Source organism: Ictalurus furcatus, chromosome 16 (genome assembly GCF_023375685.1).
Source record: "Ictalurus furcatus strain D&B chromosome 16, Billie_1.0, whole genome shotgun sequence".
NCBI classification, from domain to species: domain Eukaryota; kingdom Metazoa; phylum Chordata; class Actinopteri; order Siluriformes; family Ictaluridae; genus Ictalurus; species Ictalurus furcatus.
This window is the reverse complement of record NC_071270.1, coordinates 20,278,982-20,294,546: the sequence shown is the minus strand read 5'-3', so window position 1 is coordinate 20,294,546 and position 15,565 is coordinate 20,278,982. Positions and strand designations below refer to the sequence as shown.

At 37.9% G+C, this 15,565-nt stretch overlaps 2 protein-coding genes across 2 annotated transcripts; one reads left to right on the top strand and one right to left on the bottom strand.

The window, feature by feature from the left end:
• Positions 1-479: 479 nt before the first annotated feature.
• On the bottom strand, positions 480-7,875 carry tmem267 (transmembrane protein 267). The gene is made up of 3 exons (XM_053644765.1): positions 7,775-7,875; positions 4,655-5,057; positions 480-2,377 (listed from the first exon to the last, which is right to left on the bottom strand). Exons 2-3 carry the CDS (start codon positions 5,012-5,014, stop codon positions 2,042-2,044), a joined length of 696 nt encoding a protein of 231 aa, XP_053500740.1. The 5' UTR covers positions 5,015-5,057; positions 7,775-7,875; the 3' UTR covers positions 480-2,041.
• A 5,962-nt stretch (positions 7,876-13,837) lies between these two features.
• Positions 13,838-15,511, top strand: si:busm1-57f23.1 (uncharacterized protein LOC368621 homolog). Its single transcript, XM_053645501.1, has 4 exons — positions 13,838-14,039; positions 14,274-14,425; positions 14,569-14,670; positions 15,006-15,511. The coding sequence occupies exons 1-4, from the start codon at positions 13,853-13,855 to the stop codon at positions 15,084-15,086; spliced, it is 522 nt and encodes a 173-aa protein (XP_053501476.1). The 5' UTR covers positions 13,838-13,852; the 3' UTR covers positions 15,087-15,511.
• Positions 15,512-15,565: the final 54 nt, after the last annotated feature.

Genomic DNA, 15,565 nt, shown 5'->3' with positions numbered 1-15,565 from the left:
ATTGATTTGAGTTGTTTTGGCTTTGGGCGACAGCACACTGGAATTAAAACAAAACATTGCTTATCATCATAAACAGCTCTGTTTTGACGATATGTGGGGAAAAATTGAAATAACCTGTTGTCCAATTGTCATGTACCTATTTAACTTTCATCATGGTTTATGATCTTTTTTTTAAAATAATATTTATGAAACATGGCATTACCAGTGAACAAGTAAACACTTTTCTGGCCACAGGCTTCAGAATCGTCAGAAAACAAGCTTTGATACAATAGGAGGGAAAAGATTATATATATATTTTTTTTTAAATCAATGGATTAAAAAAAAAAAAAAAGCAAATAGTGGCAGCTAATCAAATAAAATCCTCGTTCAAATGGCGTCCACGTGTAAAAGGAGGACGGTTTTAGCTCTCTAGAAAAAGCTAGAAATCTGGGGTGAATGAGTCCATAGAACCACTGCAAAACACTGCCGACCTAGGCAGCGTCCCACAAACAGTATTCATATTTTAATGTGTTGATTCTCATGACATGTATATTCAATAAAGGGAACATGTGCACTGTCCAGTTAAATATAGACTGCACTGTATCTAATACTCTCTAATCAGACTGGTGGGTAGAATTCATACCTCTTTCCTATCTTGGAACAGTAAGCATCTCAGATTCATTTTCACCTAACGCAAATTTTATTCAAGCTTTACACACGGTTACTACACCGAGCAATAGTGTTCACTAAAGATCGGCCAACTGATCGGTTTTGCAGATTAATCCGCACCGATAACCGATTGCTGGAACCATCGATTATCGGCAAAAATCCACACCGCTACTTGTTCCCAGTTGCGTTCGTAGCTGGAGCAGCTGAGAAGGGTCTAGAAGCGAAATAAAAACAACAAATTTTGTTGTGTTACTTGAAGTCTTTTTTTTTTTCCCCCATTCATTTTGGACATCTCTATTTTTATTTGTTACTTGGAGTGTTACGTTTTGGTGCAGTTTGGATGTATATCTATTTACTTTAATATTTATTAAGAGTTCATATATATTAATGTTTATATATTTAGTTCATTTTAAAAAGTAAAGTATATTTTCATGGTACAGTCAGTACTGTTTATTTTTAAATAAATAAATAAATTTATTTAATAAAGTTCAGCGATATTTTACTCTGAGTGTTATGCTTTTATTCAGTATCAGTTTTATAACTATAAGTTGATTAATCGGTTATCAGCAGGTACTGCCCAACTTATCAGTAAAATCCACTATCGGTCGACCTCTAGTGTTCATATGTAAACATAGCTAATTTTGTCTCTCACTATGACTCAGTTTAATTACCTGAGCTTTTTTGCGTGTATTCGGGTCAGCAGGTTGTCCGGTTGGCTGAAGGTTTTGATCACTGATGGCAGAATCTGTGCTATCCTGATGGATACTACAGCGTCTTTGGACTTCCCTGAACATGGAAGGGCATTTAAAGGAAACTAGCAGCCCAAAATGCTGCCCTCATCCCAAATCTAGTCAAACAACCAAGACATGATTGTTGTTGAGCTCTGCTTGGGGTTAGAGGTTAATGCTGCTAACAAATGATGGACACATAGGGTTTTAGCATAATGGAACCTGGAGGAGTATGGAAATTGGGTAGATTTCAGTTTCGGGCTGAAACATACCATTAAATAGCATCATGTAGCAAATTTTCATCTACTTGGTCACGCTTGAAAATGGCTTTGTTGAAAAAACAAAGCAAGAAAAAAAATAATTATGAAAACATCACAGACAAGTGGGCTTGGTATGGCAAAGATTCCTTCAAAAAGAGAGCTTTTGTCCCTTTTGTGATTATAAATAGTTTAAATATACAGTTCCAATTAGAGCAGTCAGTAAACCTGATAGCAAAGTTGACCCCTGATGAGCTGGTTAAATTACATAAAGGGACAAGAAGGACTTGCAGTTGTAACTGAGGTGCTGCTGAACCCCAGAACTTCAGCTCACACAACTGCAGTGCAAACATTTCCTTGCAGAACAGTAATTCTTCTTTATCGCAGAGCATATGGAAAGCCGTCAGATCAGACGTCGATGGCCACGCCGTGCTTAGTAGAGATCATGTCTCTGGTGCCGGTCAAGTACATGAGCACAGAACAGAGGTGAGGGAGGGTGGCCGTGATGGTGACGTACAGCCAGTAGGAGATCGGTGGCGTGTTGGCAAAGGGCCAGAGCCACAAGCCGTGGCGCACTCCGTCCCGTATGTGGTGTGACGCCAGAGAGATGAAGAGCAGCCAGGGCAGCGAACACCACGAGTCCTTCAGCCTGCACGCCCACATGAGCAGGCGCAGTGAGAAGCAGAGCACCGGGACCAGCGTGGAGCAGTGCAGAGGAGGACGACGGGGCAGGTTCAGAGCTGCCTAAAAGACACAAAATACACAATCATACACACACACACACCAGAAAAAAAACAAACAAGGTATATAAAATAAATCACAAAACCCTAGCGCAGCTTCACTGGGTTATGGTTGTTTCATTACAGACAACACTGTCTCTTTCTACTGCAAATCTCTCTCATACAGCCTTGAGGTGGATTCGGTCCACTGAAAATCAAATATTACTCACAAAATGTTAAAAACAGGCAGGATGCAAGTACATTTATCCTAATTCCTTTACAATTACAGCATATCACCGTGTGATAAACAAGCTTTAGTCTGATTTTACATCACATTATGTCTGGTAATGCAATTCTATAACATCTTGCTGGTTTTAAGGAGGGATACACCGATACCGATATCCGATTATTTAAGAATGACATCTGCCATACTGATAGTTTGATGTTTCTGTTTTTTTCTACCTTGTTTCAAATTACTGATAACACGAAAGAAATGTAGATAAATATTTTATTCTCTTTGTATTTACATGTTTTCCATGGTTCATGGTAACTGGTCTCAGTTATACACAGAAAACACATTAACTTACGTGAGCTGAATTCTGAACATTAAATTGGTAAGATTTCTTAACTTTTTGGATGTTCTTAACTCACATTAAATGATTAATATTATTAGGCTCATAATCACTCATCACACGTGAATATGAACTCCCACAATCAGTACGTTTACATGGACAACAATAATCCGATATTAACCCGATTAAGTCGATACTCTGATTAAGAAACTAGCATGTAAACAGTGATTTTTAATTACCTTAATAAGACTAAAGTCATACTCAAGTAAACACAAATCAAATTAAGACATGTGGAGTATTCCTGTTTTAGTCGCATTATCAACGTGTATTACAGACATGTACACACCTTAATCACACTATTAACGTTGTTTGGAAGTTTTCACAGCATTTTGCAACAGGACACGTTCACACACAGCATGGCTCAACCGTTTGACGGCAAAGAAGAGAGTGCGGCTGCGTCCGAAACCGCATACTTACCTGCTATATAGCAGGCGAGATTCGTGTATTTCAGTTACTATATAGACGGTAAGTACGTGGTTTGGGATTCAGCCTGTGGCTTCAAGCAGTCGTCTATTTGCACGTACAGCATGACAAATAATTAACTGCACTTGAAGCTTTCCTGAAATTAAAAGTGAAACACCCAAAACTGTATAGGGTACCATAACAAAGACGAACTGTGTGTTGATACGTGAAATTCTGGAGGGAACGTCGGACGTGGAGACATAATGACGTGTGCCGTTAATCAATCTATGTTCTATAACATGTAAAACAGGAACATGAAAGGAATATTCTAAAAGAAACTCATGTAAACACCTTAATCACAATATTGTCTTATTCAGAATAAGGTCAATAATTACATTACTGCTGTCCATGTAAACGTACTGAATGTTGTACTACTCCAGTGAGCAGACCTCTGTAGCGAGGCTCGAGGTGCTTTACCAGTCACTGAAAGTCCGTGTCCTCCACTACGGAGAACTGTTGATCGTCCGGCGTAATAAACTCCATTATTCTCAGTAATGTCAGAGTAATGTCTGAAGCTCTGTCTTTATGCTGGCCGGTTTGAATGTTCTTGTGCTGTGGAATGCTTGCACTATATAGCCTTTGGTTGGGATGAAGCTTGTCTCTTTTTAGCTGAAGCAGCCTCCACTTTAGCTTTAACGAACTAGTCATATTCCTTGCCGTGCCGAGCTTTAAGGTGGGTAATCAGATTAGTTTTAAACGTTTTAGCAGCAGTTCCACCTCATGAAATTCTAGCAGTGCAGAGCTTACAAATTGCAATTCTGTTATCATGGTCATGCAATTCAAAGTAATTCCACACAAGCGATATTTTCTTCACACAGAGCACGAGTTGCAGGCTAACTATCCACCATGTTTTCCCACCCCCTTTTGATGACAGGATATAACAGGCCCTGATCATCGGCTGTTTTTAAACATTCGATTGATGTTCGATAGTGCGGATGATTCCTTTTATCTGCCAAAGCATCGGTACATCACTAGTTTTAAGTTTAATCAACCATATTAATGCATGGTTAATTAATAAAAGCAAGTAATGTTACTGAGTAATACATTATGCCAAGTCTTGACCACTTGACCATTGTGCAATATACGACTTTAAACTCATTGTTTTTTCCAGTAGAACCTGCATATACATGCACGCATCCTTAAACTGTACTCGCAGTTTATACAACTGATATAACCTATTAATCATTCTGAAGAGTTAAAACACTTACTTTAAGTGACAGTGATCCGGCCATGTAGAAGTGGTCCAGGTCGATGGCGGAGGCGAGGAAGCCAGCCAGCAACACTTCATAAAAGTCACTCTTCTTCCTCAGGCCAATGACGATGGCCCAAGACCAGAGTGCAATCACGCCATGGACCGAGTTGTCCAGCACGGCCCTGAGCCACATGTGGTGCTGGATAAACGACGAGCTCAAGACAGCGTCGGCTAGGAGGCAGAAGGCTCCGAGTCCAGCGCTGGCCAGCAGAGACGCTGTGCTGAACGTCTGGAGCAGCGCCTGCGCCTTTTCCGTCTCCACAGCCGAGTTCAACGGCATGGCTATGGAGTCCGTCCTGGAGCGCAAACCCCGCATCGTCCGCCTCGGCCACACCGGGGCTCAGACACCACTTCCGCTGCTGATGAGAAACACACAAACACAAAAAAACCCTTAAGGAATCCTATCCATTGTGTATTCCTGCCTTGTTTTCCGGTTTCATCCGGATCCGTTTACATTTAAGGCATTTGGCAGACGCTTTTATCCAGAGTGACTTTTCCCTTTTTTCTTATGAATTAAGCAGCTGTGACAATCAAAACGTCAGTGATCCATCTGCATGGCGCAAATTGACAGACAAGCTAAAGGGGGTTGTGACCTAATGGAGCCGAGTCAGAGCAGTTCACCACGAGCGACGCTGTGCTCTAAAAATGCAGTCAAGTTCTGACAGACTGAAAGAACTCAACAGCCCACGACTGATGGAGTCACGCTCGACAGCTGTGTGCTTAAGATCCTGTGAATCACGCCAGAGAAGGAGATTATTTCCGACAGCTATTTCCCTCAGAGTGCTTTTCTCTAAAGAAATACTCAGTCGTGGTAGAAGCTGAGGTTTAAAAGAGCAACCTCGAGGCTGATTAAGTTTACTAAATTCACAGGAACTGATGTGACGATGATAAGATGAACAGCTGGGTGGAGATGTGCTGCAGTGAATCAGAAAGGGATGAAGGTGCAGAGCTGTAGTCATCAGTGTGCAACATTGCACGCTTATGTAAACTTACACAAACTGTAGAAATCCTGGCACCTTAGCAACACTCATACAAAATACGCTGAGTGGGCAATTTAACGAGTAGAGTCGGCTCCAGAATTATTGGCACCCTTGGGGAAAAATAATTAAAAAGGTCTACAATTTGGCCACGTTTTTTTATTTCCAGATTTTTGGAGAAACTGCATCTATAACATGTCTTCTGTTTATGTTTATTTCATTGTCATTATCCACTCACAATCACCGTATCACCTGAAACTCTGCCGACCTGGTTCTGCTCACTTGGCGCAATGATGATGTCACATATCCCTAAAAAGCATTTTTCATGATATATGCATATTGATTTCCTTTATAAACCCCTCTCAAGTGGCCAAACATTAACCCACGTTGTATTTTTAAAACCGTTTTTTCTCAAAACCCATTTCCTTCTATATGCAGAACTTCAAGTTGATCTGCATCCATGAAATTTTACATCTTAATTCTTATCCTTGATTAGAAGGATATTATAGAGGAATTTACCAATATGTAGATTGTTTTTGTATTTACTTTAGTTTTTATACTAGAAAAAGGCAAGCTATTTTCTTGATTAATCAATGAAAGAAAGGATTTTCACACAATGTTCTGTCGTCTTTCTCGAGGGCATCTTCGCAGTGGAATATTTTTTTTATTAATTCTACCAACTATTGTGTATAATTCAATTTGATTTCTGGTTTTACAACCAGAAATCTGAGCTCGGTCTCATCTGAGAAGGACAGTAGCGCAGTGGAATCGAGTAGCAAGTCAACATTTCAAATTGGACAAAACAGCCATCGTGTTCTCTGGGGCAAAGAGGAAAAGGACCATCCAAGCTGTTATCAGCGTCAGGTCCAAAAGCCAGCATCTGTCGTGGTATGTCATGGTGTGTCAGTGCCCATGGCATGGGTAACTTGCACATCTCTGAAGGCGTCTTTAATGCAGAAATATATGTACGCGTTTTGGAGCAACATATGCTGCCATCCAGAGCAGGACAACACCAAACCACATTCTGCCCGGATTACAAGCGCATGGTTGCGTAAGCAGAGAGTGCAGGTGCTAGCATGGCCTGCCTGCAGTCCTGACCTGTCTCCAATTGAGAATGTGTGGCACATTATGAAGCGCAAATTAAGCTAATGTAGTTGCGCAGCTGAAGAAATGCACAATGTATGAATGGGGGGAAATTCTGCTTGCTAAACTTAACCAACTGATGTCTTCAGTGCCCAAACAGAAAAGGTGATGTTACACAGTTACGGCTGTCCCAACTTTTTTGGAGTGTGTTGCAGTAATCAGATTTGAAATGAGTGTATGTTTTCATAACAGGTAAAACATCAAATCATGTGTTAATAATGTTTTTTTTTTTCATCTCAGCGTGTAACTGGCAAACATTAACTGTGACATCTACTGCCCTAAGGGGGGGAAAAAAACATCAAAAATATATGTAACATTTTAAAATAAAAGCATGTCACAAGTATTGGCACCCATGCATTTAATACTACGTGCACCTTCCCATTGCCAACATATCAAATAATGTTATACATTTATTTTCGATATCCGACCTCATAAAATGTAACGCTTTCTGGATGATAATTAATTAGCAAATTAATTAGTGTATTTGAATCTGAACGTGTGTTTAAAATGAAGCATAAAGCTACAATCACGCTATTTAACCTGCGAGGCGGTTACTAAACTCCACACTACCGTACTAAACAGTGCGCCTACATAATTATCCGCGTACTATTTTACTATACTATGTAGTACAGTAGTATGCACTCAGCCCTTGACGCTATCTAGCTATACAAGACACCTGCTGTACAGCCAGCTACCCTATTAAATAAGCGTTGTCTTCTTAAAATAACAGAATAATAAAACTAAAATGCTATATTTGAATAATTCCGAGCCACTTTTACCGTCAGTTATTTTAGCATAAACAAGGTCGGTGCTAAGCGCCGTTTTATTTCAGCTAGCTAGGCGGCTAACTGTCTCCGGCAGTAGTCTCCAGAGAGCGTCCTTCTCTTTTACTATGACCAGCGTTTAAATGCTCACAATAGTATAGTATTAACTGAATAAAAAGATGAGGAAAATACCGTCGAGTCACAACATTCTAGCCGCTCAGGCGCCTTTCCTCCTGCCTTCTTGTGTGTGTTTACAGCAAAGTACTCATTCGCCTCACATCTCTCCGGCAAAGCGTGTGGGCGGGGCGTTGGAATCGAAGGCTCTGATTAGTCAGAAGACCCCGGAAGTATGATATAAATGAAGGATTTTAAATTTCTGTTATGTTGAGAGTTTCAAGTTTTAGCATTGTCTGGAAATTACTTATAAAAAGGAAAATTAATAACTGTTACTAAAATTCTTGTTTAACAAAATGAATCAGTAACTTCTAGCCGAATATTATACAGTCAATGTGTTTGAATAAGGGACTGTATAATATATTAAACAATCCCATTCTGCCATTTTATTAAATAGGTAACTTTAGGTGTACAGTTACTGACTGTAGCCTTCTGGGTACAAATGTGTCAAATAAAGGGGTTGTTGGGGTTTTTTTTAACACTGTGAACACTTACTGGTAGTGGTGTAAACATCAGACTTACGATACGTTATGATACAATTTTGATTCTTAACACAACAATTTTTGACACCACCACTGAATCTGCTGCAATATTATAGGATTTCTGTTCTTAATGCAACAATTCGATATTTAACGATCGCACTGACACTTCGACGATATGATACGGTATCAGTATCAGACTTACGGGCAAATCACCTCGCTAGGTTGTTTAGACATCCGTTTAAAAATATGAATTCAGAAATGAAATTTATGACCGTTACTTCAGTTCATTTAAATCTTTGCCTTTTATATAGATCCAAAATTGTCTGAATGTTACTACATACTGGTCGCTGTATTAGACATTTGATCCTGATCAGATATAACAGTGTCCCAATTCACAGGGCATGATGGCTCAATGAGTAGTTTGATGAGGTCAAAAATAAAGTAAATCATATTCTATGGCCTTCACAGTCACCAGTTTTCAACCGAACTGAACACTTATGGGAGATTTTGGAGCAACGAGTTAGACAGCACTCAGAACACCAACTGAGGGAATATCTTGTGAAAGAATGGTGTTCACGCCTGCAGTACAGCTCTGGAAAGTTGTAGAATCTGTACCAAGATGCATTGAAACTGTTCTAGCTCATGGTGGTCCAACCTTACACTTAATGGTGGTTTTTCTGCGGCTCTCTGGGACTGAGCCCAGGGTCACAGCACAAAGAAGTGGGTCAGACCCTCACTGAATACAGCAACCTATGTCACCCTTGAGATCCTAGCCTGATACAATCAACTTTAAGCATGTACCAAGGCTATCTTAGGTGGGGAAAACCCTGGTCTTTCATATACAAAGTCACTGAGTTTACTGGCAGAGTTCCTAAGTAATGAATCCAACAGCAGAGGGAGAGGCAAGGAGGCAGAGATTATCCACAATAGAGTCTTTACTGATAAAGACCGACAATAAAGGGAGGGGGAACTAGAGAAGCAAACATACACAAGCCCCAAAACCAGGAACTACACAGACTTAACTGGCAGCAGACAACCGATAACATTAGACTAAACAATGAGGCATAGTCCAAGGCTGCTTAAATAGGGAAAACCCAGGTGTAACAAATCAGGCCTAATGAGTAGCAGAGTTCAGCATGAGTCTGGAGAGAAGCGCCCCCTGCCAACCAGGAGGGGCATCGCAGTCCAGTGAGGAGTTCTTACAAAGCACTACGAACCAAATTAACTGGATAGGCTCGAAGGTGCCATCTGCAGGCTCAGCTTTTCTGAACCAGGAGTTGACTTAATTATTAATAACAGGTGGTTACAGAAGACATTTGTATCTTTTTGTATATATCTTTATTTTGCCCCCCCCCCCCCCCCCCCCACACACACACATATATAATTAAACAGCCACTCCAGTTTTACCTCCAGATAATTGTGCTGTTTTTATAATCTATTAGATCTCACAAATTACTGTGATGATCATGATGGATAAACAGCCTTTTATGTTATCCAGGCCAGCCAAACATGTAACACTGAGTAAAGGACGATTTGAGATTTCATTTCATTCTGAAGCAAGCCTGACAGACAGTCAAGTCTTTTCAGTGTAAGAGCCTTGAGGCGAAGCTTTACAATCCACACAGACAGCTAATCTATACCAGTGTTTCTCTGAAACCAGTTTTCTTTAATGACTCAGCCCAGAGCATTCAGAGACCATATAAATCTCCTAAGAAGGGTTTTCTACATACAGTAATTCTTTTTCTCAGCTTCAGGTCTGACCTGGACATGACACTCTCTGGACCATTTTCATTATAGATTTTAAAGATGTTTAATATGTTACATAGGTTAAATAATGGATGGCTATGAGGGTTCTTTACTCTTAATTACAACAACAAATATTATACACACACACACACACACACACACATTTTATATATATATATATATATATATATATATATATATATATATATATATATATATATATATATAAGAAAATATAGAAATTCAACAGGACAATCCTTTTTACTACAAATTTACATGATAGAAGGAAATGATCCATGTTGTCAAACAGGCATTCTCTAGTTAGGACATATTTCTTGTTTCACAGGGGATAAAAACATAGATCATAAATGTAAGGGCAGGTCTGCTAGGGTTAAAAATATCTTTGTTTGTGGCACAGCTATCATCAGTGTGCATGACGCATTAAGACCAATTACTCCGTGGCTGTGTGAATCTGTGTGATCTCACTGACCAACATTACATGACATCATACAGCACTCTTATAAAATGGTTTTTCAAGGGTTCTTTAAGGATTTATTGGACAATTAAGGATCATTGGCTTCTAAAGCTTTCTAAAACAGGTCTTTCTCTGATAAATACTCTGTTATAAGATTCTACATAAAATGTTTAATAGTTCTCATACAGAAACATCTGGATAACCCTTAAGAGTTCAACATTTTGTAAGAATGTAGACTTGTAGTAAAAAAAAAATTCATAAGGTTTTTGATGACAGAATAATCTTAGTGCTGTACTACAAAGGATTTCATTGTACTTCAATGTATTCACACCACAACGCTGTTGAATGCTCAATTCCTATTGGTCAGATGGTGTTGAGTCCTTTTCTATAAGAGCAGCTCTGACAGTAGTTTCAGCGGTATGAAAATTCACAGGTTTATTAATGCGCCTGTTTGAATATGTTGGCAATAACTTATACAGGGACTTGCATGGTGGATGTGTCACATAATCAAAGTCTAATAATAATCAAATTGAAAATGTGTAGTCATTTAAGAAAGATATCATTATAATTGATGATATGGTGACATTTTCTGTGAGAAGATGTTTATTGAACATTTATTGAAGGAGGCTCCAGTATCAGTGCTTTGTAACAGTCGGTAAGTTTTCTGTCATGGGAAAGTTTTCAGGACAGATGAGTTTGCACTTTTTGGTTCCTCAGTAACATGACAAGATGTGGTTTTATTCAACTTATTAACTATAAGAGAAAGAAACAAATAGAGGAAATGACATAGCTGCTATAAGTAAAAACAAGAAAAAAAAAAGACTGTCTCATGTCTCATGATCTACAACATACAGTAAATGTAATTATAAATGGTTCAAAGTATGAAATACAGTTCAGTAATATATTTAAAAATGTAATGTTGGCAAACTGCTGTATAAGAGATACCAGTAACTGGTATCAGTAACTCCGTATGCATCCAGTGACATCACACCACCCTGTCACTGAATATTTTCTATAACAGCATGTCCCTATGTCTTTTAATCCTTAGTTATTACACACATTACACACCTCCTTAGTTATTATACACCTGAGATCAAATACAGTGCCCTCCACTAATATTGGCACCCTTGGTAAAAATGAGCAAAGAAGGCTGTGAAAAAATTGTCTTTATTGTTTAACCTTTTGATAAAAAATAATACTCTGCTCTCATGGATATCAAACAATTGCAAGCAAAACACAGGTTTATCCAAAACAAATATATTTGTTAAATATAGGTGTGCAACAATTATTGGCACCCTTTTAGTCAATGCTTTTTGCTACCTCCCTTTGCCAAGATAACAGCTCTGAGTCTACATGAGGTTCTGTGTTGATTTTGATGTATGTTTTGGATCATTGTCCAAAACATTCAGTTCCAGTAGTGTCTGGCAAACTGAAGATGCCTGAGATTGAAATATTTATTTATTTATTTATTTATTTATTTATTTATTTGACAATTTGTTTGCAATTGTTTGATATCCATGAGAGCAGAGTATTTTTGTGAATTTTTTAAACAAAAAATCAAAGGGTTAAACAATAGAGACAATTTCTCACAGCCTTCTTTGCTCATATTTACCAAGGGTGCCAATATTAGTGGAGGACACTGTATACTGTATATACGCATGCACTAGTGGGAAACAGGATTTAGGCTCATAAATGTGAACTTCTGGTAAAGAGAACACTGAGTGCTTGGATTAGGTAAGGCCTATCAGTGGTGTGTCAGCATCATTTACACTTTGTGTGACCACCACTGGCTTGTATTGTTACTGCCTTGATGCGCTGTTAGAGACGAGTCACTGTGGAGCACTTTCTGTATTGTCCCTTAGTGTGAACTGTTTGAAAGCCAATCAATCAGAATCACCTGCCTGACATGTAAATATGCTGACAAAGGACAGCATCAGAAATGTGCAGATCATTTTGATTAGCTACTGAATTTTGAATGAAGGTTTAAAGATGTATGTGCTTATCTGTAGTTGTCCTTACACTTCACAAAACCCTTCACTTGAGTTTATCAGTAGTTTAGCTAATCCCACACAGCACCAAATCTACAGGATTATAACAAGACATGGATACATACATGGATACATCCATACATGGATACAATATATCTACATTTAGATTTACAGTATTTTGCAGACACTCATGCTTCCAAATGGTAGCCATTTTCCAGAAAATTATTACTATGTATGAATAGTACATGAGATCATTGAACTCTTACTTCTTTGTTGTTGCATGTTGTTTAAAGGGGAGAAAATACATACTTTTAGAAAGTTTTCATTAAGAAAACTATTACAATTCTAACATCAAATGATTGAAAAAGGCATATTTAGTATATTAGTAAAAATTAGTTTTACAAAAACGTGGTCACATTTTTATATATATATATTTTTAATTATATATAGTTCTAAAACTACAAGTTTTCCAGAAATGAAATTTGTATCTCAATCGGAAGTAAAGCTCTAGTGAAAAGGGAGAAAATCGCATTTAAAGATTCAGAGCATTTAAATCTGAATAAATAAATAAATAAATAGATTCATGGCATTTGAATGTGCAAAAATTAATGAATTTCAAGAATCAATAAATTTATCTTATCTTTATCAAGGAATATAGCTGTGATGTGCAGTGAAAGGTTGTTGAGCTTCACAAAATGGGAAGTGGCTATAAGAAAATAGCACAAGCATTGAAAATGCCCATTTCCACCATCAGGGCAATAATTAAGAAGTTCCAGTCAACTGGAAATGTTATGAATCAACCTGGAATTGGACGTGTGTCTATATTGTCTCAATGCACTGTGAAGAGGATGGTTCGAGTGGCCAAAAAATCTCCAAGGATTACAGCTGGAGAATTGCAGAAATTAGTTGGGTCTAGTGGTTAGAAAGTCTCCAAAACTACAATCCGAAGTCACCTACATCACCACAAGTTGTTTGGAAATGTTCCAAGAAAAAAGCCTCTACTCTCACCTTTTAATTAGTTTATAGTTTGAATCTGTGAGCTAGCAGGGTCAATGTAGGTTGGAGAAGCTAATTATCCTACAACATACTGTAGCAAGCACATCACACATGACACTGCTGCCAAACTTATTAACAAATTAAAAAAGACTGGAATTGTTGAAGACAACTGAGAAGTGTCCACAAACATCTACTGACAAAAACACAAATAAATGTTATGTTAAAGTAGGCATGCATTACATATACGTCCATCTGACTCACTGTACAAACAAAGACACAAAAATACACAAAGAAATGGATATCCTTTGACTCACAGCATTCGCACACACACACACACACACACACACACACACACACACACACAGTCAGGCAGCTTATAAAGCTCAGACACTCCACCTACTCTGTTAGCATGGGTGTGGAGCTGTCAGGCCAGTCATACATTCCGAAGGTTGAAGAACTAGCTGTACTTTCTTCTCCGTCACACACACAAAACACAGCTCCAGTCATGAATCTGTATCTTGTCCTGCTTCTTTCAGTCCTCTTGGCAGTTCACTGGAGCCATGGTCAAGACCCGGTGGAGGACGTGATTGTCTCACGTGAGTAGACTTATTATTTTTGGTAATTATTATCATTTAAGTCACAAGACACAGAAACTTATTTGATGAGTGGTAACAGCAGTTTATGCCATTATGATTGGGATGACAGTCAAATATTTTGCAAATGTACAGTAAATACAACACGTTGTAGTATCTAAAGGATAAAAGTAATAAAACATTAAGTTTCTGTTTTAGACTTTTTTTTTAAAACCCTGTCCCCATTTTTTTTTTTAGATAATGTGCAGCCTCTAGGAGATTGGTCTGCAATCAACCCCAATCAAGAAGATGTACAAAAGGCTGCCAGAAAAGCTGTGGAGAACTTTAACATGAAATCCAAGGCAAAGAAGTACTTTAAGCTTGTAGACGTAACATCTGCACAAATAAAGGTATAGCATCTTTTCTTTTTCTTTGAGTTATAATAATAGTTTACATGCACATTGATTCAGGAGTCCTGTAGTTTATATGAACACTGTATTTTCCTTTGCATGCCTCATTATTGTTCAATGCATTGTGTGTATTCACCTTCCAGATCACTAACATGATAAACTACAAGATCGATGCAATCATAGGAAGGACAAAATGCCTAAAAACTGAGCCTGGAGATCTGGACTCCTGTGATATGGCTCAAAGGGTATGTATTTTCTAGTAAATCTTATGTTTAATGGCATGCTTCTTTTACATTACTTTGTGTGTGTTTAAAAAAAAATGCAAAGTACAATAATTAAAATCACATAAATATATTTTTATTATATATTTGTATGTATTATATTATTGTTATCAATTATACTTTTTGTATTGTTTCTGTTATTGCTATTTTCTTTTTATTTTTAAGTGCTTTTTTCTTTATTCCTCTGTTTCTTTTTTTCTTTTTTTTTCTTTTTTTTTAACTTTGTAACCTAGAAATCATTCACATTCTTTACACTGTTTTGCTAATTTATTTTAAAAAATTTTAATTTCCTTTTTTAGCGGCTCAGGTGCAAGTTTGAGGTTCAGTACAACCCAAGGAACAACCAATTCACCACGGTGAAGATGTCTTGCAACAAATAATCCACAGAAAGCATATTACTATTACAAATGCATGAAGGAAACTGTGCAGTGTTTAAAGATATACTGACAGGTGACAAATTAAAGGAAAACAACATTAAGGTGCTGAGCCATGACGAGCCACCAGAACAGGTTCAATGCTCTCAGTTACTATTCCCTCTAAGTGGAGCCAAACTATGCCATGCCAACATAAATAAATAAACGTACTCACAGCATCATAGAACCACCGTATAGAACCAGCTGTATTTCCTTTAATTTGTCACCTGTCTATAATAGCTTGTGCCTTATAGATGTGTTAAAGCAGAACAGCTCCCTTTGGAAGGGCTTTATTATTTTTCATATTAGAAATTAGGCAAATGTTACTGTTATATATTGTATGATCAGATGACTGAAATAAATGCATGTCACAGACAGGCATGATAAACAGGCATGACATTAGACTCTCCATCATTTAATCCACAAAACAGTTGAGTACAAAAGTT